Source organism: Bombyx mandarina, chromosome 16, assembly GCF_030267445.1.
Source record: "Bombyx mandarina strain Sakado chromosome 16, ASM3026744v2".
NCBI lineage: Eukaryota > Metazoa > Arthropoda > Insecta > Lepidoptera > Bombycidae > Bombyx > Bombyx mandarina.
Genome location: NC_143222.1, coordinates 9,627,589 through 9,653,409, shown reverse-complemented (window position 1 = coordinate 9,653,409; position 25,821 = coordinate 9,627,589). Strand labels below are relative to the sequence as shown.

Genomic DNA, 25,821 nt, shown 5'->3' with positions numbered 1-25,821 from the left:
AGCATCTCACGCTTTTTTTAAAATAAAATATATTTTACACTATTTTCAATTAAATTTATTAGAATTTAATTTTTTATTTTTTAGTTGAATTTTATATAAAGCGTGTTTTTTAGTTTTTTAAACTATTATTTATTTTTCATTTTTTAGTTAAATTTCCTATAAAAGCGTATTTTTAAAACTATTACGTACTTTAAAATCAATTCCTGCCCTATCGACTATAGATAAAAATTATATAAATTGGCAAAAATCTTATTTTGCAAATTGAATAATGGAATAATCTTATCAAATTAGTGTATTGTCATCGGTCCTCGATAGAACTACAAAGTTTGAATGAAATCTGGCCGTTTAAAGTGGGTCAAAATCGCGTCTAAAGGAGTCGGTTACAACATACATACAAGTGAAGCTAATATAAAGCGTATAAAAATAGAAACGCTTTAATAGCACAACGAAGTGAAAAGTAAATCGATCACCCTTTTTATTAAATTATATTTATAAACGCATACCAACAAAGAAGGTTTCTATTTAAAAAAACAGTGCTTTTTAACCGTTGTCAAAGAAACATTTTTTTTTATTTTTTTTTCTTTTTTTCCCTTGTAGGCAGACGAGCATACGGCCCACCTGATGGTGAGTTGTTACCGCCGCCCGTGGACTTCAGCAATGCCAGGGGCAGAGCCAAGCCGCTGCCTAACAAACTACATTCTCACGAATTATCTAATACAAAGTTACATAGTAAGTGGTTACACAAAATAGGAAAAAAGTAATGAACCTTTGCATATCCATGCGTAATGTGCATTCATGAACATTATAATACACATTTATTTATCGAATATGTATTCATATAATATGTGAATATGTGAAATTTTATTTGAATGGAAATATTTAAGCTTTACCACGGATCTTGATGAATGCCATGGACTTTAGAGGAATCGGTGAAGGAACCAATTTCTGGATCTAGCAATGGCAAATAAATATGCCATCGCAAAGTGTCATCGGGTATCTCTTACTTGCAGTGCAGATGGCGACCAGGGTCTGCATGGAGTCAAAGAAGAAGAACATGATCAGCAGCGCTACGGACGAACCCAAGGGGAAGCACAGCGCTTGCATCGTGTTCAATGTCTGCACGTCTGAAAAGAAATACATCACAGATATTACTTCAAGTCCAGCATGAAATATTACTAAGGTATAAAGTTAGCACTCATCACAAACAATGAGAGATATAGCGAAATATATGGAATGACTATTTTAAAAAAAACGTTGCAATGATTCGAACAATGATGATGAATGATGATTCTTACTGATGGTAGGACCTCTTGTGAGTCCGCACGGGTAGGTACCACCCCGCCTATTTTCTGCCGTGAAGCAGTAATGCGTTTCGGTTTGAAGGGTGGGGCAGCCCTTGTAACTATACTGAGACCTTAGAACTTATATCTCATGGTGGGTGGAGCACTTACGTTGTAGACGTCTATGGGCTTCAGTAACCACTTAACACCAGGTGGGCTGTCAGCTCGTACACCCATCTAAACAATAAAAAAAATTATCAAACCACTGCATTAGTATGAGTACACCGGGATATTTAATCAGTAGAATTAGTTTACGAATAATAACTTTTATTCTCAGTATTATTCTACTCGGACCGAGTGAGTGATGCAGTAATTAGCGCCCCTAACTGCTGGCCCTAGGGTGGTCGGTTCGAATCTCGCACCGGGCAAACATTTGTGCGATGAACAAGTATGTTTAATCCTAGTCTGGATGTTTAATATACTCGTACTAGTGGTCTCACAGTAGTCGAAATTCGACTATAATTAATTGAAATTATAAGTTTTAACCTTATTATGGTTCTATTGTCAAAGATTATTATACTTCTTAATCACAGATTCCGCCAAGACTACAGTGACAAATAATATTAACCTATTCTCAATTTGACCATAGACTTTAAGCAATAACAAAAGTTTGACAGTAAATAAATAATTATGTGTGTGTGTGTGTCAAATTACATGGTACTGTGTGTAATGTCTTTCTTATTGATTTAATGTATTATAACGCAGTTTTAAAAAAATATTAGCATTTTGCACTCCTTCTCTATATTCTCTATAAGTGTGGGAAATTTTATACTGTTCCATCCGCGCAATTTTCGTAAAAGGGGTAAAGGTTTTGCTTCACGTATTAATTTAAAGATATTACTATATATTAATATTACTATATTCTTTCTTAATAATAATATGTTGTTGTATATACTATATGTTTATTATTTTTTATCATGGTAACACTATCGTTATTATTACACATTATGTCTGTGTCGACAATTTCTTCCTTGTGTGTGTGAGGATTGGATAGATTTTCATTCTTTCTTACGAATGTCATGGCCAAGTATTGGAAAATACATATATTTAGTATTAAGAAATTAGATGAGGATATTACGATTACTGATAGATGATGATGTGGAATTTTATTTAAACTGAATTCGGTAAGTACGCACTGTTGTTGGAGCTCGAAGGTGTTGCGGGTTTCCCTCCTAGCAGAGACGCCTCTCTTTCTCTCTCAGCTCTCTCGCGGGCCTCCCTCTCCATGTTCAGTGAACGGAAACTACCGTAGACTATCAGCAGCATCGAGATCAGACAGGCTGACACCCTGAAAAGCGTATTAGTGTTATAATTTTAATCTATACTAATATTATAAAGCTGAAGAGTTTGTTTGTTTGAACGCGCTAATCTCAGGAACTTCTGGTCCGATTAGAAAAAATATTTCAGTGTTAGATAGCGCATGTACTGAGGAAGGCTATAGGCTATATAACATCACGCTAAGACCAATACAAACGGAGCACCAATAAAGAATGTCTCAAAATAGTTTTTTCTTTTTCTTTCTACGTAAATGAAGTCGCAGGTAAAATTTAGCGTTATGCCAAAGTAACTATCCCACGCGGACGGAGTCGCGGGCAAAAGCTAGTTTAACATAAAATTATTATGGATTGGTGAAACTCTTACTGGTGGTACGACCTCTTGCTTGTGAGTCCGCACGGGTAGGTACCACCACCCCGCTTATTTCTGCCGTGAAGCAGTAATGCGTTTCGGTTTGAAGGGTGGGGTAGCCGTTGTAACTATACTGAGACCTTAGAACTTATATCTCGAGGTGTGTGGCGCATTTACGTTGTAGATGTCTATGGGTTCCAGTAACCACTTAACACCAGGTGGGCTGTGAGCTCGTCCACATATCTAGGCAATAAAAAAAAAAAAAAAAAAAAACAATATTTTAAACAGGGCAATACTTCTACATGGTTAATTAAGTATATTATTATAATAACATGTTTATCGGTTTTCATTTTTTTTTATATAACCAGCATTAATTTAAGTAAACAAACAGTTAGTACGATATTTTTATGCAAATAAAATAACTTATACAATCTCAAGTTGCTTATGCAAGTACATACGAGACTGATGCAGTTTTTATTTATCTTAGAAAACTTTAAATAGCGTGGTTTTGAAGACAAAAGTTTCCAAAGGCCACCTTTTTATATTAAATCTTGTTTTATTATTATCACATGTGCTACACTTTATCAGTGCACGACAGGTGTTTATGAATGCCTTTCCGTGACCACGAAAACCTTAAAGTGTCCGAAACATCGGAATTAAATAATAAAATGGACAGCTCCAAAACGCGGGATTAAACCGTAAAATCGTTTTTAACTATGACCACGATTCCTGAAAACCGAAGAAACCAGTAAATCGTTTTTTATTCGACCATCGTCCGTGTATGTTGAAATAAAATGATCGAGCAGTGGAAAGCACACATTTTTACAACACAGCGTAGACATGTGTTTTACAAAAATGTTAATTACGGAACTACCCACAATTCTTAAATGTCTTTTTTGTTTTGTTTTCTTTATTTTCATTCAACCCACAGACGTCCAGTATAAATAATGATACGGAAACCTAACCCGGCTCTGCGGCCGTAGTGTAAATCATTCTCGGTACTCACACTCGTAACGTTAGCCGCAATCATTAGGACAGTGGTCGGCAATCTTGTCAAACCAAAGACCCAAATATAGATAACAACACAATTTAAATTTATTTAGAGAGCATTTATTTAACATATCTTTGTTTGAATTGTGTGTTTTAAAAATATTTACTCGTCTCTTACAAGTAAAGATAATAAGTAATATTCTTGTAGAGACATGGACGCTCACAAAGCAAAACCCACTGAGTTTCTCGCCGGATCTTCTCAGTGGATCGCGTTTCCGATCCGTTGGTAGATTCTGCTAAGCACGGCTCTTGCTAGGGTTCATGTTAGCAACGTCGTCAGGTTTGAGCTCCATGAGCTCACCTACTAGTTAAGGTTACGCTGAAATAGCCTCTCAAGGCTATCAGGTTTGAAGGGTGGGGCAGCCGTTGTAACCATACTGGAGACGTTAGAACTTATATCTCAAGGTGGGTGGCGCATTTACGTTCTAGATGTCTATGAGCTCCAGTAACCACTTAACATCAGGTGGGTTATGAGCTCGTTCACTGGTCTAAGCAAAAAAAAAAAAATCAAAAGAAAATCAGCTTAGGTAGGAAAAAGAAAAAAAGGGCTATGATCTGAGAAAATCCGTGCACCGAGTCTAAATCGCTCTGTAACATGTTCTTTTGGCAGGCGCACATTGCCAAGTGAGCAGACATCAAAAGCTGGCATTTAATGGTACATCGGATATTATCAAGAAACTATTAGACGGTCTCAAATATACGGAACAATCAACATTATTACAGTACATACAAAGTAATTCCTTGCCGATTCTGCAGGTATTTATTTTCATACTGCGCCGCATCTTGAGACGGGCACACGACTCGCTTGCTATTCCGTGGTTATCTATAGACTATATAGGTAAATAATTTCACGCAATTTGAGACATGAGGTCGAAACTTCATTTATGTGGTGTATCCGACCCAAGCTCTACCGCATGACTGTTTCGGGCCAAAAACAAGCTGAATTGTACTATTTGGTCGGGCGTGATCACATCACTCCATCAGTACATTTCTAAATTTATGTATATACAAATTTAGGCCAAAATCTCTCGGGTAGATTGACTGTGACGTACAGACAAGTAGCAAAAATTTACATCGATTCCGTTTTCTCCTAAAGAGAACTCTCGACTATATATTTCTTTTCTATAATAATGTGTTTTATGCATAAAAATTGGAATAAATTAATATGTAATCGAATGTCGATTGTTTAGTAACAGTTTTCAAAGTCACGCGATAGCGACCTCTAACTTATTTATGATGTTTATTACAATGCCCGACTACTTTTAAAAATAATATGCACCATTTTCGTATTTCGTATATTTATATATAACAATAGTGCAGTGCGCAAGCAGTTTTGGGATAAATCAAAATGACAACGGACGACGAATAAAAAGAAAAAGAAATAACACGTACTGTGTAGCCATTTAAAACACTTTATCGACCGCTAACATATTATGCGGCTTTCTGTGGCCAAAGCTTATCGAACGATAGCCTATAAAATACTATAAATTGACATGAGAACTATTCGCTTGAAATATCGACGGTTTTAGTAGCTGTATACTACTAACAACTCCATTTTTTTATAAAATTCGGTCTTTACTGCGAAGCAGCCTCCACCACTACCATAAGAAAAACTGTTGATGAAAGTTGACTGGGGTGAAGTTATTAATATGTTGATTAAAGTCCTTAGTTGTAAGGACAATTAACTATTTGTTTTCCTTCCGTCTCACGCAGGTGCTGTCGAGGCATGGTTGCTTCGGGAGGTAACTGTGGAGTCTGCGAGAGGGAGCCACATCCGGGTTGCAATCAGGACACCCGGACGATTACGCTCCATACGTGGTCTAAGCGTGCTCGCATTGGGTACATCTGCGGCAAAACCTCTCCGAGCTGCTGGGGCGAGACTTCTCCGTGCGGGCTGTCGTCGTCCGCATGGTATGAGACGGAATTCGTGGGAGGTCATGGCGTTCCGTGAGGCTGAGGAGCGCGAAAGTGAGTGGGATCCCTTTTCGGCTCCTCAGCGCAGAAGGCGGGATGGGCGGCACAGATACGAAGCCCCCGCTCAACTCTCCCATAGGCAATGGCAACTGTCGGGTGCCGGGTGCAGGGGCGTACGGAACTCGGCTGACGGTCTGGTATGGTGTCGCCCAAGACGAAATCTTTCGGAATCTTCCCGGGAATGAAATCCCGTCCTATCGTCAGGGCGGGTACCGGCGAAGGCGGCCTTACGGCGCGCTTTATGCGGTACCGTAGGTTTCGTTTAGCCGGAGTGGTGCATGGGGTTTAGTCAGTATTCGGTTCTGCAGGGTCGGTCGGTCTTGCGAGGGTCACGCCGCGCTGCGACTCGCGCGCTTCTTCAAAGCGTTCCTAGGAGGAATTGGAAGAGGAGCATTATCTCCTTCTTCCTCTTCTCTCTCTTTTTCTCTGGAGGCGCCCGAATCCGATATAACCCGGTGCGCTACCCCCCTCAACTGAGTATCTTTAAACGGATTCCCCACAGATTAAAAAAGCACAATTCATTATTGTATTTAATAATATATGTACAGTTTTAAAGTAAAATATGTATATCTGTAACTTTGTTCGTGTTGTATTTGCGCGTCGTTAACGCACGTCATCACGCATCCTCCTGATCCATTAACGGTGCTTTTAGGCCCTACAAGCACCGGTCACCGTCATCGTCGAACCCGTCGCTTGCGACGAAGGGCTCGACGAGCGAATTAACACAGCCCACTGAGTTTCTCGCCGGATCTTCTCAGTGGGCCGCGTTTCCGATCCGGTGGTAGATTCTGCGAAGCACTGCTCTTGCTAGGGTCAGTGTTAGCAACTCTCCGGTTCGAGCCCCGTGAGCTCACCTACACACGCTAGGGTAAACTGATATAGCCTCTCAAGGCTATCAGCATAGGTAGGATAAAAAAAAAGCTTCGTTAATTCTTTGTTTAACTGAAATTAGGACAATCGTTGATGGTACTTTAATCATAGCATAGTATGATCGGAATTCAATTGAAGACTATATTGCTCATATTATTAACATATTATTATTAACAACGCCCCTCGAAAAACTGTAACCGATCGCAATCATTTACGGTTCGTATAAACGTCCAATAAACCCCAGCCCGACAAAAATAATCTTGCCCAAATATAACTGACCTCAAACCGATGATCGATAATTTTATATCCGAGCCATAAAATTAGCGTTTATTGCCCTTTACGTAATTAAATTAAGTAACGTCCAGCGACGCGGATGTCTCCCGCATGAGACGTAATTGTAACGAGACTGCATCAATTAACAGAACGCGTTGCGAGGACGCCGCGACAAACAACAGGGGGTACTTACACGTATTAAAAGTAACAATAGACATGGAGAAAGTTAAGCATTTTATCACTTTTTAGAATTGAAAACGTATTTCTGAGAAACGACCGCGAGTATTGCCTTTAGATGAACAATGATGGTTTTTCAAAGAACGTTTTATTTGTGTGTTTGCTTGTTCTTCGCATATGTAAGTACGTCTTTTATGTGATTGACTTGAAGTTGTTTTTAGATCTTTGGGGAAGATTTTTTGTTTGTTATCAAATATGTAGTTATAAAAGAGGTTTTTACTGGTGGTAGGACCTCTTGTGAGTCCGCGCGGCTAGGTACCACCACCGTGCCTATTTCTTCTGTGAAGCAGTAATGCGTTTCGGTTTGAAGGGTGGCGTAGCCATTGTAAATATACTTGAGACCTTAGAACTTATATCTCATGGTGGGTGGTGCATTTACGTTGTAGATGTCTATGGGCTCCAGTAACCACTTAACACCAGGTGGGCTGTTAGCTCGTCCGCGCATCTAAGCAATAAAAAATAAGTCATAAATAGATGACCGGACACCAATAACAAAACAACAATCTACAAAGTATTTATAAGTTAATGAAGTTAATGAAAATAAAATAATAATTCATTTAGAATTTATGTAAAATATTAATTATTTGTACTACTAAAACTAACTAAATAAAAATTCTCATAATTCTAATATATCAATATAAATGCGGATAACTGGTTAGCCTGTCTTACATTTTGGCCCCAAGTGACGTCACGCGTCAACGGGATAGTTACGTCCATCAGAGTTTTGTAATGTTGGATCAGCTATTTTGAAAAATGATAGTTAGCCGTTTCTCTTTTGTATGAATAGTCGGCTCGGCAAAAGAATGTATTCCATACATATACTTAGTCACAAAAACCGTGTCAGGTAATTCACTGTTAAATTATAAAATGTATTAAAATACCAAACGATCATCGATATTTTCTTTTCGCGCTCACTACTCAAGACTCAAACTCAAGACTTTCCCAGGTGTCCCTCACATACAAACTGCCTATTGACAAATCCGCACAATAGTCCCACAAGTATTTATTCATCAAGTCGTGTGAACAATCAACATTTTTTTTTTATTATTTACATAGTCCAACGGTGACTGTAGTCGTGTTTCTAATTATATTGAAATACAAATAAGTTTTGTTTTTAAAAACATGTGTGCTTTGCGTATTGGCGGCGGTTTGTTGCATATTACGTATCTTTTAACCGAAATGACATTAAATATTTAATTATCGAGTTGTGTGTACCTATATATTTAATAATGAGCAATGTGGTGGTTTAGTTTTAGTTTTTTTAGTTAGTTTAGTTAGTTAGTAGTTAGTTTACGCCTTTATTAGCTTGGTATGCATATTCGTTTGATGTAACGGAATATTTGAACATCATCTTCAGCGACTTTTTTTTTATTGCTTAGATGGGTGGACAAGCTCACAGCCCACCTGGTGTTAAGTGGTTACTGGAGCCCATAGACATCTACAACGTAAATGCACCACCCACTTTGAGATTTAACCCTTAAATGGACGATTTTTGTTTCACGTTTTAAAAAAAAATATTTGTGTAATAGTATGTATTACTGTCTAGGAAAAATGAGTAAAAAAATCTAGACATGAATTTACTATACTTTTTTTCAAAATTCGTTCAGAAATAAGAACTAGTTGTCAAAATTAACAAAAAATTAAAAGAAGGTCAATTTTATCTATGATGTTTAGTATGTTGTTTAAAAACAACATTGTCCATTTAAGGGATAAGTTATAAGGTCTCAGTATGTATAGTTACAACGGTTGCCCCACCCTTCAAACCGAAACGCATTACTGCTTCACGGCAGAAATAGGCAGGGCGGTGATACCTACCCGCGCGGACTCACAAGAGGTCCTACCAAAAAGACTTCAAGAAGTCTGATTAACTTGAAAATTTGCAGCTGCATCTTTTTTGCCTACCTAATCATTGGTATCCTAAGGGTCTATTCCAACTATGCGTGAACCGATAGGTGACCTCACGGGCTCAATTTGAGAAAATTTGCTAACACTGGTTTTTTTTTCCTACCTATGCTGATAGCCTTGAGAGGCTTCTCCTTGACGTGCAGGTGAGCTCACGGGGCTCTAACCGGGAATGTTACTAACACTGGCCCTAGCAAGAACAGTGCTTCGATTAAATTCATAATCAGTTCGATTTGCTATCTAAAGGTGTCTTTTTAGTTTTAAACTACATTTGTTATTACTTATTATTGTTATCATCATAAAAATATTTTTATCCCTAGGATTGTCGCGTTTTTTGTATTTCTATGTATTTACTTAAAAAAATCAAGTTTTTTTTTTTTTTTTTTTCTTCCTTTTGGCTTTTACATATTGATGTATTTAGCCACTGACAGTAATAAAACTCGGGAACCAAAGCATGAGAAAATTGTAAGAATTAGGTAAAGGAAATTTGGAAAGAGGATTAGGAAGTAAAGGAAAATATGGAATATATATATATATATAAATTATTAAACTAAATCATGTATAAATAGAATATATTTTTATTATGGAATATATATAGAAATTATTAAACTAAATCATGTATGAATAGAATATATTTTTATTAAATTTTAATATTATTTTCAATTATAAATTTGGATAATAACTTATAAACATTTTGCTTTTCATCATAAAGTAAACATTGAACAGAGGTAGGAAATGGTATTTTGAGGAAAATTAAACTGCTCAAAAAGAAGATCTGTCATATAGAGGGCAGGTAAAAAATATATGATTCAAATCCCCCACACCAGTATCATAAGAACAGGCGTCAGAGTCTATAATTTTAAGCTTAGCAAGGTGGACAGGTGTACAATGATGCCCCAGTCTCATCCTAATTATTATACTACAACACAATTTACTTATTTTTATTTTAAAGAACCATGGTTTACGCCTAATATTAGGTACTAGCTCTGAATAATATTTGCCTTTTGTCTTTTGGCTTTCCGACCATAGTTTATTCCAATCCTCATATAGGCTTCTCTTAGGTATATTAGCTAGATCATGGCAAAAATTGGTGTAAGGTACTATATCTCCACAATTCACCGCCTCTTTAGCAAGAAGATCAGCTTTTTCATTTCCTTTAATACCTGAATGACTAGGAATCCAGGCAAATACAACAGATAAATTTAAACCTCGGCATTTTAATAATAAATTTCTTATTTTAATGATAACTGGATATTGTTGTTTTGAATTAAATGGGCATTTTTCAATAGCTTGTAAAGCACTTAGAGAATCAGCAAATATTACTGTTTCTTTTAATCTCATCAGGAGTATGTACTCCACCGCTCTTAAGAGGCCAAAGCATTCTCCAGTAAATACTGATGTATCTGGGGGAAGTTTGATTTTCTGAACTATTTCATATTGTTCATGATATACGCCTATCCCAACGCATCCTAAACGTGTCAGTTTAGATGCATCACTATATATATAATTCCAATTTCTCCAGTTGGTGTCTGTATTAAATTTAAATATCGGTTTTGCATATGGGTGATTTTTTGTAATGTTAAGGGTTGTTACTACTTCTGGTGGTTGGATTAGAGCATTGAATACACTGTCGAAAAGAGGAAATACCTTGGTTCTATGTGTTGGTGCATTTATCAAAAGGTACTTTTGGTAACTTAGTACTATGCACGGACTACGTTTATTGGACCAATATTTTGATTTTTTAACCTTTTCATTAAGCAATTGAATTTTATTTATAAGTGGATGTTGCGAAAATTGTAAACAACGAAAGAAAAATTTATCTGCTAGATACTGACGTCTAAGATTTAAGGGAGGATCTGTGCATTCTACTTGCAGAGCATTTATGGGACTTGATTTCATTGCACCAGTAATAATTCTGAGTGCTTTAGATTGAATATTATCTAATTTTTTAAAGCCCGCCTTATAACCGGGTTCTAAAAGAAATGATGCGTAATCTATGACACTTCTTATTATAGCATTATATAATATTTTTAAATTATAGGGATGGGCACCCCACCAGACGCCTGTCAAACACCTGATAATATTTAAAAGTTTCTCACACTTATTTATTATGAACTCACAGTGTGGTAAACCTGTCAACTTCTCATCCAATATGAGTCCTAAAAATTTTACTTGGTTTTTTATAGGTATAGGTAATCCCTCAAAATTAACATCGAAATTAGGAGGAATTCGCATGCGCGAGAACAGAACTACAGAGCTTTTGGAGATAGATATTTCAAATCCATTTTTATCTAGCCAATTTTTAAGTGACTTTAGTGCCATATTTAATTGGGAAGCTGCATCTTTAGCTGCAGTGCTTGCAGAATATATTAATAGGTCATCGGCGTACTGAAGCACTTTGACTGTACTACCAAGAGCTGTTTCCAGATCTGCAGTATAAATGTTATACAAAAGTGGGCTGAGTACAGAACCTTGAGGTAATCCTCTCCAGGTTGTTCTTTGTATTTTGTTAGATTCCACTACATCTATGTTTAATTTAATATTTCTTTCAGAAAATAATTTAATTATGAAATTTGTTAATAATTTTGGAACTTTTAATTGGACCATTTTTCTGTGAAGTATAGGTATAATGACTTTATCGTATGCTGATGATATATCTAGAAAAGCTGCTGTAATAACTTTATTATCTGAAAAAGATAGACGAATATCAGTAATAAAGATTGATAAGTTATCTAAAGTGCCCTTTCCTTTTCGAAAACCATACTGATTGGGGGATAATAAATTATTACTTTCAACAAACCACTCTAATCTATTCTTAATTAAATTCTCAGCAATCTTTCCAAAGACTGAAGATAAAATAATAGCCCGATATGATGATGCGTCTGATGAAGGCTTACCAGGTTTCAGTATTGGTAAGATTAACTGAGTTTTCCATTCTATGGGAATATTACCAGAAAGTACAATGGAGTTGATTAGATTTAAATAATATACCAGTGATATATCTGACAAATTGACTAGAAAAGAGTATGGTATGCTATCTTGTCCAGGTGTAGAGTCTTTAAGCCTAGATAGCACAGCTTTTAATTCCAAGAGAGAAAATGGTTCATTTAGGTTTTCATGCATGTTATCATGAATATCAATGCAGCTAGATAAATTCATTTGTTCTGGTACATAAGGAGGTGCGAGATTGTCAAGGAACTGTTCTGATAAAGAAAGGGGAATATATTTATTTGTAGGATTTGCTATAGCTGATCTAAACCGTTTTATATTGTTCCAAACTGTATGACTTTTAGTATTAGGGTCTATGGATAGACAGAAGTTTTTCCATCCATCCAATTTTTTTTTTCTTAACAATTTTTTTGTTTCTTTAGAAATATTAATGAGATTTAAATAATTTTCATTGGTCATTGAGGTACTATACTGTTTTTCTGCATCTTTTCTTTTTTTAATAGCAATACTGCACTCATTATCCCACCACGGTGGTGATGGTATTCCTTTTAGGTTGTTGTGTTTAAAAGGAAACACCTGATCTGCTGCTTCTGTTAATGCTTCTGTCAGAGCTATCGAAGCAACCTGTTCATTACCCCGTTGTATATCTTTCAATAAATTTATTTTTTGTTCAGCTAAATATTTAAAACGTTTCCAATCACCATTATTAGTTCTGTATTTCAATGTTGATTTTGGCCTATTAGGTATAGGAAGTATAGAGGGTGATGAAATTAATATAGGGAAATGATCACTTCCATATGTTGAAGGAAGAGTTTCCCAGGATAACTTAAGTGCTAGACTGGAAGTGCAAATAGAAAGATCTATTGCACTTATATTTTGTTCAGGTTTGGTTCGTCTTGTTGGGACACCAGTATTCAAAATACAAAGATTATGTTTATCAATTATATCTAAAAGAGTTTCTCCATAATTTTTATTTAGAGAACAGCCCCAAGAGGGATGATGAGAATTTAAGTCGCCCAAAATTATGAATGGTTTTGGAATATTATCTATAATACTATCAATGCTAGACATAATATCTGAAGTAGGATAGGGTATATATATAGAAATGAAGCAAATATTATTAGAAATGATAGCAGTAGTAGAAAAATCATTTGAATGAGATGGGAGAGAGTAAGTAACATATGGGAGGGGATTTTTAATGAGAATTGCAGTTCCTTTGTAACCAGTACATTGATCATCTCTAATACAAGTATAGCCAGAAATCCTAAAAAAAGAATTTGGCTTAAGCCATGTTTCTGAAAGAGCTATAATATATGGATCATATTTATTTATAAGATATATTAAATCACTTTTTTTACTATTTACACTTCTACAGTTCCACTGTAGTATTTTGTGTACCTTGTCCATAGTTATTTTGATTATTATTATTAATTTGATTTAGTAAATTCAATAGAATAGCAGCGTTGTTCGGTAAGGATGGTGAATTTTTATCTGAGAATAGGTAAGATAATAACTTAATAATTAAATCTGAAATTGACAGAGTTTCGACCTCTTTCGAGGTGAATGCACAACCATTTGCGGATTGAATGTGGGGATCTTTTATGATAGCATCGTGTGCTGCTTTATCATATGTTTTTGTTAATGGCTTTTGAGGTATGTTGCGTGGTTTAAGAAAAAATGTTTTCTTATAAGAATTTTGAGTATGATGAGTAGGAGATCTTTGTATGTCTATATTATTATTGAAAGTATGAGACTGTGTAGGGATGGGATCTGAAATTAATATATCTGCATATGATCTTGAACTGGTCGGGTGCAGTTTAGATGCTTCTGCGTATGAAATGCATTTTTGGGCCATTGATAACTTTATTTGTTTTTGTCTTAAAAACTCTGGACAAGATTTACTTGTGGCCATATGACTCCCCTTGCATAAACAACATGATATATGCTCTTCTTCTACATTACAAGACTCTCCGCTATGATTATGGCCACACCTGTAGCACTGTGGTTTGGACCTACACTGTACTTTGGTATGTCCAAAGCGACAGCAATTGTAGCACTGAATAGTCGGGAATGTATATAAGTCTACAGTTAGAGCGTTGTAACAAACAAATATTCTTTTTGGTAATACCTGTCCATCGAATGTAATAACTACAGACTGTGATGGCTTCCAGACAGTCTTGCCCTCTATTGTACTTTTATAATTTAATCTTCTAGCTTTAATAACCTCCCCACATCCTACTGGTACACTTATATTTTCTTTAATCTCATCTGGTGACCACTCAATGGGAACCCCACGAACTAGTCCTATTCTCGTTAAATGAAAAGATGGAATAAACGCTTTATAATTATTTTTTCCTAATAAATCATTTTTTATAAATGCATTAGCATCTAAATAATTAGAGAAAGACAGTGTGATCCGGTTTCTTCCTATTTTTTTAACACTTCCGTTGATAATATTGAAAAAATTATATTTTTTTAGAAATTTCCCAAAAGAGACTGGATGAAGAGTGGTGCCATCATTGAGAGCGGTTTGATTTTTCTGAACATGGATAAGATAAGGTGAAATATCCGAAGACTCATAAAATAATCTGCTTACTTGAGGCGGGCGAGGAGGAATTGAAACATTATTAATATCAGCACTTTTTTCTGATATTTGTTCAGGAATCTTATTATGAGCGATTAAAGACTTAATACCGTTGCAGAGACAGTCTGAGTTCTTATCTCCATTTGCATCATCTAAATTGTTATGACTTTTCTTCTTTCTTTTTTTATTACAGTGCTTACAGATTTTCGATTGTTTTATTACTCGTCGTTTGCGACTATTACTGGATATTACTGAACCATCTGTGTCCATATCACTTTCAGTACTCAAAATCATATTAAATGCTACGTCCTGAGGGCCAGTGCCCCCAGGATCAGGCGGCTCGTTCATAGGAAGATGTTAAACAACTTACCAGGAAGTCGCCAAAGATGAAAACGTATACTAATAAATAAAATATATACAATAATTATATTAATTAATACAATACTTCACTAATCTTTCCCTATTAATTAAATTAAAAAATTTAAAAGCCAAAAAACTCCCGCCTTGTCCGAGGTTCCCGCGCTTTTTTCATCAACAGTTTTAGTAACACTAACATAGAGAAGGTAGATAGAAAACTCATTATTTGAAACCAGAGATAAAAACATGAACCGTCAACATTAAAATAACAGTAAAAAAATGTTACAATTGGTGATCTTATTATATGGAACTATTGCTTGCACCAGTCTTGTACGGAGAGGAGAACATAAAAAGAACGTTGGAGTCCACTACAGAAAATATCAGTTACAAAACAAATATTTGACAGAGATAAAAGTAATCGTACCTAATATTGTGCTTGTGCCATCCCTAGAAATAGCCTTTGGGACCAGATGAACTATGAAAGATTCCGTTCGACTATTTATCAGAGAAATCACCATCATAATCCTCGTCCCTAATTCAAGCTACCGTCATCTTATTTTCCAGTTTATCTACACCAGTAGCGGTTTCCGTACTTATAACTCGTCTCGAGTACTGTTCGAGTTTTGTATTCCGATGTCACACGGAGTGGTATCACTATGTTGGATAACGTTTATTTCTTAATGCAATTCGAAAAGGGGAAAAAACATTGTAAAGTTTTATGTGAACATACTTTTGATAAATCTCGGCAAAAAGGCCTACTTATTAGTGGGGCGTAATGTAAGGCAGCACGGATTCGTACACCACAACCCCGCCTATTTCTACCGCGAAGTTGTCATGCGTTCCAGTTTTAAAGATATTAAGGTGGTTATAAAATAAAAATAAAATAAGTTTTCGATCTCGTGTACAACGTGACGACGTGACGTCGTTCACGTATTACAACCTCTATGGGTTCATTCAGGTAAACACTGAAAACCAGATAAGATCAAGACTTTGATCTGTCATCTTAATGCGAGGACTGACATTCGTGCGCCTCCGATAACCGCGTGACATCAACAAGTCTACAACGTCAGCAAGTTTTATATTCCACTAGTGATCCCCCGGTAGTCGAAATTCGACTATAATTAATTGGAATCATAAGTTTGTACACTACCATGATTCTAGTGTCAAAGACATACTTCCACGAGTATAATCACAGATTTCACCAAGATTACACTTTAGACAAATAACACTATAGACAAACGATATTAATCTATTGTCAATTTGACCACAGGCTTTTAAACAATAACAAAAGTTTGACAATAAACAAATATTATGCATGCGTGTGTGTGTCAAATACATGGTAGTGTGTGTAATGTTTTTTTTATTGATTTAATGTATTTTTTATGCATAATTTAAGAAAATAACATTCTGCACACCTTCTCTATATTCTCTATAAGAGTGAGAAATTTCATGCTCCTCTGTCCGCGCAATTTACGTAAAAAGGGATAAAAAGTTTTTGCTTCGCGTATTAATATATAGATTTCTGATAATTATCGTTAGACCACTGGAAATTATGATAAAATCAACTACAACCGACGCGGCGACGATAGATATGGTTTGAACGATGAACATTTTACAAACAAACGAAGTCTGTTCGATTTTGTTTAACTTAACGAGGAAAGCTGTCATTTATGATGACTGATGCGTACGCGAATGATGTACATAATAATAACTAGCAGACCCGGCCACACGTTGCTGTGGCTAAGGTTTTTGTTTCTAAACAACACGCGGCCGGCTATGCTAATACCATAAATTAACAAAGTAAGAACAATTGGATTTCACTGTATTGCGTTTACTACGAAGTAAATTTCACTTATACTTTAGCCTCGGCAACACGTGGTGTCTATGCCATTAAATTGTAGCCTATGTGAAACGTTGCCATTTTTAACACAGCGCCATCTGTTTTAGATTTATGAAACTTACAATTAATAACAATAATCAACATAGGAAATAATTTTATTGTTAATTAATAAATATTGCGACCATTAATCGAAATAAAAACCATCCTATGACATAAGTTGGAACAAAACACGAATTTAAAAAAAAGAAGTTAAAATCGGTTCAGTAGTTGAGGTGTCCATCGCGGACAAACAACGTTACACATAATTATATTTATACATATTAAAATATTACTATTATTACAATATTTCACAAAACGAGATTATTTATACATTTGAAGTTTTTATTCCTTTATAGCACGTCACAGACGAACAGATTGAATTATTTTAGCTTAAATGTTCCAAGACTTTGAGAAAACAATTTAAACATCAATTTTAGGCGTATCAAGAATTGACCTTGCGCATGACACTCTTGGGTCACAAGCTCTGTTTAATCTGAGCTTCGATAAAAATTTAACGAGAGTAGAGTCGTGAAAAAACTACGTCATAAAATGTTCCGCAATTACATGGTTATAAATACAGCCAAAACCGTTTACTGCGACATCGTTTAATACAACATGCCGGTTATAATAACCAAGAACAAAGGTCCCGGCTGAATGCCATATGACCGCCTTATTAAAAATATTGCTTTCTACGACATTGGTAATAACGACATACCTAATAAAACGACACATTTAACTAATATTTCGGAGAATTAGATCTGTTAGAACGACCGGCTAAGCTGTATTGTAAACAATTTTAATAGGTATCCACATTTGTCTTCAATGGCTATTAAAATCAGGAAAGAAAACAATAGGATTTAGTTTAGTGTAGGGTCTTTTCTAATTCTTAGAAACAAAACACGTGCATGCGGTAGTCAAAGCCCACTTCTTCATATCTCTTCAGTTAGTTTGTTACTTATCTATACACAAGACGCACCAAAACTTTGTAGAGTTATTCGTGAAACTTTCAAAATGTCGCAAAGAAAAAGAAAACAAATTAATATTGAAGAAAAATCGCGTATTATGTAAATATATTTTTCCAATAATTCCCTATCGATTTGTTTATACTTGCGCGATACACATTGAACATCACCGGTTGTTACGACTATCGGTTTTTACGACTGAATATGAGCAGTCCCTTCGATGTCGTTATAACAGATTTTGACTGTATTAGAAAAACCTCCTTCAAAATGCTTAATTGAGGATAAAGGAATACTTCGGATTTCCTTCTACCTTTTCAACTAGTTCAGTGTCCCTAATTTGAAATTTCCGGTATAGTTAAGTGACGAATTAGTAAACAAAAATTACTTAATTCGATAAGTGGTTATTGTTAATACTATTTTCACAATGTCGAGTGTGTTCTGACGTTACTCATAATCACAAATAATTTTAACAACCATGTTGGTTGTGTATCGAAAAGAAAAACTGAAAACGTATTTTTGGCCTAATCTACAACCATCAATCTTCGTTGATTTTTATCATTTTTTTATGATTGAAAGACTACTGGTGGCCCTGAGGCCTTTCCAGTTTCACCACGACAGGTAGGCGAGTAAAGGCTCAGCCAGGAGCCGCTGAGAAGATCCGGCGAGAAACTCTGCGAGCTGATGCATGGGTTAGGTTACATGTAGAACTGTTTGTCGAGTTCGACGAGTACGGTTACCGGGGTCCCTAAGCGTGCTCCTAGTGCTAGAGCTGAAGGCGTCTAATGCAAAGGTTATTGGATCTGATGGGTCCGTAAAGAGGTGTCTAGGGCATCGACGGTGACTGGCTCCTGCGTGATTAAGATTCGGAGAGTGGTCAGCGGCGGCAACGATATGGCGGTTATCATATTTTTTTCCTATAGACTGCTAGGTAGCCTAGGGTTTATTCCAGCTACGCGCGGTTTGGTATGGACTGCTTAATACTTGCCCTAGCAAGACCAGTGTTTCGCTGTTTCGACTCGTAATCCACTGACAAGATACGGCGAGAAACTCAATGGATGTGTCTATAAGGTTGCAACGTCGAACTCTTCGACAAGGATCGACGAAATCGGTGTCGAGTGTTTAAGAGTGCCTAAAATCCCCGAGAGTAGATTGGAAGGATCCGATAGGACGATATTTAGGGCGACGGCGGCTTTGTATATCCCCGTCGTCTGGGTCGGAGATGTACTTCATTTGTGTTTCATGAAAATTCTGCTCAAACAAGGTGTATGATTTTTTTACACGATACGCATCGGCTCGATTGTGTTTAAAACTGGCCGGCGCCCATAAGCGATGTGATCTCTTTCGGTACATTCGATTTACAAGCACGTCAACAAAATGGATGAAATTTAATATGAACAACTTACTTGGAGGAGTCCATGATTGAGTATGCCCATTTGTACTCCTGATATTCCATGTTAGCTCCCACCTGCGCCATTTTGTACACTTAGCGATATTCAGGTCGCGAATTTGTTATCAGTTACGTCTTGGGAACTCTGAAACAATATTTTTAACTCTTATTATTATTATGTTCGACAATATTGGATGTTTTGGAAAAACGAACTGACATGGCTTATCAAGATATATATAACTAGCGACCCGCCCTCGCTTCGCTTCGGAAACATTAAAACACACATGAAACCAAAAAAATAAAATAAAATAAGTAGCCTATGTTCATCAGGGACAATGTCGGCTTCTAATGGAAAAAGAATTTTTCAAATCGGTCCAGTAGTTTCGGAGCCTATTCGAAACAAACAAACAAACAAATCTTTCCTCTTTATAATATTAGTATAGATATTATATATATAATGTCGAAATATAAATTAATTCCAAATATCGACTCACAGTTGTTTTTATAACGGTTGCATTCATCACTATCTACATACGATCAGAAACAGGTCAAAGGCTATTTATAAAATGTGATCAAATTTGTATAATATGCTATTTCTATGGGGTTCGTGAATATGTAAAATAAATATTTGTTTAGATAGTAGCAAACAAATTCGCAACGTGTGCTATTTATTTTACCAGCCTTACAATTGACATGTCCTTTGTGACTTTGTGTACTTTATGTTTGTATGATTCTTATGGAATGTTTCAATATTATGTGGCGACACCACAAGGTGGGCTGACGAACCTGAGCACCGGGTGATGGGAACCTTGAATTAATTGGTTACAATCGATAGGAAATTTAGGTTTATTCAAAGAATTTATTTCTTTTCAGAAATAAGTTACAACCACAACAACTTGAATTCTAAGTACAGGGTGGCCCATAAGTCCTTTGAAAAGTAAAATTTGAATAAAACGAATAGGGCGCGCGTGAGCGGTGCAGGGGAAGCGGGGGGAGTAACTTCGGTTTCTGGGAATTTAGTCGCGATGGAGCGTTTTACCGGAGCGGACCGTGCGTTTTGTGTGCGCGAGTTTTATAAAAACGACAATTCGGCAACCGTTGCGCGGCGTAAATTTCGAGAACACAAAGGTTTACACAACTTTGACGACACTCCAACTCTTCAAACGATTAAGAACTGGGTTGCTAAGTTCGAGGAGACCGGTTCGACGTTAGATAAACCGCGGTTGGGTCGCCCAAGGACGTCACGTACGGAACAAAACATAGACACAGTGACACAGTCTATTCGCGAAAATCCGACACAGTCAACTCGTAAGCGCGCCAGAGCATTAAACGTATCCAGGACATCGTTACAACGGATTTTGAAGAAAGATTTACATATGCACCCTTACAAAATTCAGTTGGTTCAAGAATTAAAGGAAACTGACGGTATTCAAAGACAAAATTATGCGAATGAAATGTTGAATCGGTTTACTTCCTTCAATAACATAATGTTCTCTGACGAGGCTCATTTCCATCTTAACGGGCATGTTAGTAAACAAAATTGCCGCTATTGGAGCCCCATCAATCCAAAACTTAAGCATCAGAAGCCCTTACATAGTCCGAAAGTGACTGTTTGGGCCGCTATGTCAGCCCATGGTATCCTAGGGCCTTACTTCTTTGAGGATGGCAGAGGGCGCGCAGTTACTGTTACGTCGGAGCGATATGTGGTTATGATCGAAGAGTTTTTCATACCAGAATTGCAAAACTTTTCAGGCTTTAATGCCAGGACGTGGTTTCAACAGGATGGGGCCACTTCTCACACCTCTAACACTGCTATGCCCGTTATCCGTCAACTTTTTCCTGGCAAAGTTATCTCTAAGAGAGGAGACATTTCCTGGCCTCCACGTAGTCCAGATCTGACCCCGATGGATTTTTTTTTGTGGGGCTACCTTAAGGCTAAAGTATACGACACAAACCCGCGGTCAATTGAGGCCCTAAAAGAAAACATCCGCAGAGAAATGACAAGCATTTCAGCAGTGACGTGCCGCGCAGTCATCGACAATTTTAGACGTCGTTTGCAAGAGTGCCGTGATCGCAACGGATTACATTTAGGAGATGTTATTTTCAAAAAATAATTCCCGTTTTTTAAGCTTTTTATGTAAATAAAAATTTAATTCATAATGTAATTAGTTTTATTTTAATAAATTTTTTTTCATATCAAAGGACTTATGGGCCACCCTGTATAACAAATCTTTTATTGATTGAAAAAAAAAATGTCTCACAATGGTTATCCTAACAACGGGAACAATTTTGATGGTAACAATTATAAACACATTTAACACTGTACAAACAGGAAAATTAACTCAAGGACTTAACAAATTATAAGGCTTAAATTGCTTAAAATTGACCGCGATATGTATTCAATTTAGAAACCACAATTAAATTAATTTATGTTGTTGTTGTTCATTGATTTACATATTTAATTATGAAGAGAAACAAGTTTTAATAAATATCTGAATCGCCAAGTTTTACCACATGCACTTATTTAAGACTGCAGAAACAGAATCACTTTACTGGTGATAGGATGTCTTGTGAATCCACACAGATAGGTACTACACCTTGCCTATTTCTGCCGTGGTGCAGTAATACGTCCATATTTCAAGTTAGGTAGCGGCATTTACGTTGTAGATGTCTATGGGCTCCGGTAAACACCAGGTGACCCATAAGCTCATCCACCTATCTAAGCAATAAAAAAAAAACACAAACACACCATGTATTTGATACAACATATACTCTCTGTTTAATGTCAAACTTTTGTTTTTGTTTAAAGTCTTGGTAAAAGCTGTAATTATAGAAGTATAACAGTCTTTGACAATAGAATCATAATAATGTTGAAAATTATAAGTTCTAGTTGAATTTTGACTACGGGTGGACCACTAGTTACTATTAAAATTGATGAACATTTGATAATGGAGAAATTTGTTTATTTATTTTAACAATAACAATTATTTTTATTAATCGAAACCCATTACTGCTTCGCAGCAGAAATAGGTAGAGTGGTAATACCTACCCGTGTAGGCTCAGTCACACTCTTATCCATTAAGCCATGACAGTTATCTGGTATGTTCATATATCTAAAATTTATAATTTTTATTAATTTATCATCATTATTAACACAACTTTGGAAATAAAATGATGACCTGAGACATTTCGGACACAAATACCTATTTTGATTAATGGTATATAACTGAAAACTGTCTTTATCTATCTGTCTATGCAATTCTATCTATCTATTATTTTAGAGTAACTCTTGATCCACAATGTTTTAATAGCATTGTGGATTTATTATGACATTTCACTCTGAAGAAGTGTTATCATTTCTAACGTTCATATGTTTCAACATTCCTAAATATCCTTCTCAGAAACAAATCCCAAATATTCCATGATTTATCTTTCACAATAAAATTCAGAGAAGTTATTTTAAGGTAGATAATAAATAATTTAAAAAATTTTATAAATGCTTTTAAAACCAAAAAGCATCTTTTAGTATTATTTATTTTTATTTATACTTATTGTACACAAAAAGAAAATACAATAAAAACAGATTTAAAGAATGTCTAAATACTATATACAAAGGCGAGCTTAACTCATTCATGAGTTTTCTTCCAGCAAACCATTAACAGAGAGAAATACGATGTATAAGAGGGGAATAGTGTACAATATAAAAGGTATTAAAGCATGATTTTTAAACTAAGCTTTAAAAAAAATCTAATATAAAATGAAAAATACATATAAATAAACATACATAAAACAATAACTTAAATACAATTAAACTGACAGGAAATGTTTCTTCATTTGACTCTTAGTATTCATATCTAATAAATTTAAATGACTTATGGATAAGATCAATTAGATAAAAACTCTAGATCTTAAGTTGAAAAATAAAATAAAAAATGATTTATAGCAACAAAAGTATAGCAAGAAACATTTCTCTAAATAATTATTTGAAAATGTGAAACTTTTTGCAATATGTTATTGGTATTCATGATCACTACTGAAAGAAAGTGTCATGAATAAAAACACTTAAATGCTAACAGAATAATAAAAGTTGTCAATGTTTTTTTTTTGTGTTTAGAAATGATTGTAAAATGATTGAAAACATTCTTTTATAGATTTTTTATTCAAATAGTTACTATATTTTTATTACAACGATGTGCACAGCATATTATTCATAAATATGAGGAATAATAGGTACACAATAAATTTTGTTTATTTAAGAAAATTATTTGTGGCGTTCCTTCTTTTATTTTTTAGAACTTAATTCATAGCCTTAGATGTAAAAACTAGATAAAAATAATTAAAATAGGAAGTAAATTTCAAGTACTAGATTCAGATAAAAAGTGAGTTCGCGGTAAGTAGAGCACGAAAATAATGTACAGAATAAAGTGAAAGGGTGCCGAAATGTAACATTTATTGTGTGGCAAAGCTTTCCGCTAAATATCTGTGACTGCAGAATCGTGGCAAATTATCAATCTGTAACGGTTATTAAATGATTGGAGCAACAATCGCAAAAAAGGTTTATACAAAGTAGCTTCTCAATTATAGTTTGATACAATAGTATACAACAATACTTACCGTTGCTGTATACCGCCTCAGTTTTGCTAACAAAAGACCCGTATTTCCATGCTTAAATTACACGAACTTATACTAATACTGACTTCGATACATTAAAATAATTGATTTTCACTTTAATATTTTTTAGTAATAATATAAGGCTGTCTGTACTCAATCGACTCGACAGCCATTCTGTCATAGACAAACAATTTTAGTGGGAAAAAATAACACTCTATACTCGTTGGACAAAAATACGAAGAAATTAAAAAGCAAGCAATTCAGAAAGAAATAAGCAGCTATTAACGAAACTATTGCGATATACATGATCTTAACCTATGATTTTTAATGTCTCAACAGAGCAGTATCTCTTTTTTGTTATATTTAAAAAAAAACAAAAACTCGAATTTCACTATCTTGAAATTATAATCTGATATATAAGGCTGATACGAGATGACATGAAAAGACATTCCAGTGAAATGATAGTAATTTACTTACACTTCAGTGGACTTTAGAAGAAACTGAGAAGCTTCGTCCAGCGACTTATTTTTACCAACACTGTTGCTAAAAAGTTAATATACCACTATTTTAATAGGTCTAAGCCTGAAGAACACTAAAATAGCAATTCACACAGCTTTGCTCATTGTCCTTCCACATAAATGTTAGCTGCATGCTTATCTGCCTACATAAAATAATTTTTTCCTTACTTCTCAACGTCAGAAAGTACTGATTTTGAAATTAAAAACCTGAACATTGAAACAAAACTGCAAGGAAAAATCTAGGCTTTATGGGCATAGCTCACTTCGCCTGTCCTACGAATGAGAAGTCAGAAGACTAAAGTGTGACATTTCGGCACCAAGCATTTGCTGAATTGCTGATTCTGATACAGAAGCGAATTTTTTTCATAGAACAATAGTGATTTCTTAAAAATTAGGTAATCAGTAATGAAGTTAACTTTAGTTTTATTACGACGGAACCGTATGCCAAATGGCAACATATTCAGAGGAAAAGAACGTCTAGTAAAACAAGTTGAACCAAAACATTTACGGCGTATTAAAGAAGATTTTGCCATTGAAGAACAAAATATGCTATATTTACGTTTCCCCTATTTGTCCGAGGTAAACCAAGACCTGAAATTAATCACTTCTTAAAGTTTTCAACAGTAAGACTTAACACAATAATTGCGAGCATTGTATAAAATCTACACACATTAATTTCTAAGTTAAATAGAACTAATTAATAACACTATTGAATTGCATAAGGTCGGTTATGTTAAAGGTCATATGAGGCTGACTTTTATTTAATTTTAATAACTAAATAAAAAAAAACTACTAAACTGGCAAAAAACATTCAAAAAAAGGGAATTAAATTGAAATAAAAATAAAAATCAAATGAAAGCTTTTACTTATTGTTTTCCAATTTCAGGCAGAAAGTTTTGGACACACAAAGGCTTTAGGAAAACATGAAATGAGAAAAGAAATGCTCAATGACAAGAATAGAAGAATATTTAAACAAGATGTAACATTATATGAACGATTACAGCACCTAAGAATCGGCGAAAAGTGGGAGTAAATTATTGAATGAAATGTAATTTTAGTATAAATTAGTTTTAATAAATTTATTCAGTAGAATTTATAACTTTATTTGCCACCACTACCCTGCCTATTTCTGCCATGAAGCAGTTATGCATTTCGGTTTGAAGGCTGGGGCAGCCGTTGTAACTATATTAAAACCTTACAACTTATATCTCGAAGTGGGTGGCGCATTTACGTTGTAGATATTTATGGGCTCCAGTAACCACTTAACACCTGGTGTGCTGTGAGCTCATCCACCTGTCTAAG

General features: G+C 35.3%; 2 protein-coding genes and 1 long non-coding RNA gene across 9 annotated transcripts in view; 2 read left to right on the top strand and 1 right to left on the bottom strand.

Annotated features, from left to right (window-relative positions):
- The window catches only part of SppL (signal peptide peptidase-like protein), a 30,663-nt gene extending 6,466 nt beyond the window's left edge, over window positions 1-24,197 (bottom strand). Inside the window, exons 1-5 of one of the 2 annotated variants that reach the window (XM_089734037.1) lie at window positions 24,005-24,188; window positions 22,440-22,503; window positions 19,407-19,535; window positions 2,477-2,628; window positions 1,005-1,124 (exon numbers count right to left, since the gene is read on the bottom strand). In XM_089734037.1, coding sequence (XP_089590163.1) covers window positions 1,005-1,124; window positions 2,477-2,628; window positions 19,407-19,477 — 343 coding nt within the window. In that variant the 5' untranslated portion in view covers window positions 19,478-19,535; window positions 22,440-22,503; window positions 24,005-24,188. Of the gene's footprint in view, window positions 1-1,004; window positions 1,125-2,476; window positions 2,629-19,406; window positions 19,536-22,439; window positions 22,504-24,004 lie in introns of both variants that reach the window. The other variant, XM_028180729.2, reaches the window with a different exon arrangement.
- LOC149501338 (uncharacterized) lies at window positions 10,125-15,229 on the top strand. Of its 6 annotated transcripts, none has more exons than XR_016324411.1 (4): window positions 10,960-11,749; window positions 13,781-13,874; window positions 14,701-14,780; window positions 15,087-15,229. It is a non-coding gene; the product is annotated as an uncharacterized LOC149501338 (long non-coding RNA). The 6 variants fall into 6 exon arrangements; XR_016324410.1 differs by lacking the exon at window positions 13,781-13,874 and adding an exon at window positions 12,104-12,184; XR_016324412.1 differs by lacking the exons at window positions 10,960-11,749; window positions 13,781-13,874 and adding an exon at window positions 10,125-10,952.
- Window positions 24,198-24,812: 615 nt separating the features above from the next.
- On the top strand, window positions 24,813-25,611 carry LOC114247755 (uncharacterized). The gene is made up of 2 exons (XM_028180783.2): window positions 24,813-25,098; window positions 25,406-25,611. Exons 1-2 carry the CDS (start codon window positions 24,925-24,927, stop codon window positions 25,550-25,552), a joined length of 321 nt encoding a protein of 106 aa, XP_028036584.1. The 5' UTR covers window positions 24,813-24,924; the 3' UTR covers window positions 25,553-25,611.
- The last annotated feature ends 210 nt before the right edge of the window (window positions 25,612-25,821 follow it).

What these genes read in the sequence shown, in the direction of transcription:
- LOC114247755 (XM_028180783.2), top strand. Translation starts at nt 24,925, where the DNA reads ATGAAGTTAACTTTAGTTTTATTACGACGGAACCGTATGCCAAATGGC. An exon ending in GTTTCCCCTATTTGTCCGAG is followed by an intron (nt 25,099 to 25,405) that starts GTAAACCAAGAC and finishes TTCCAATTTCAG; the next exon opens with GCAGAAAGTTTTGGACACAC.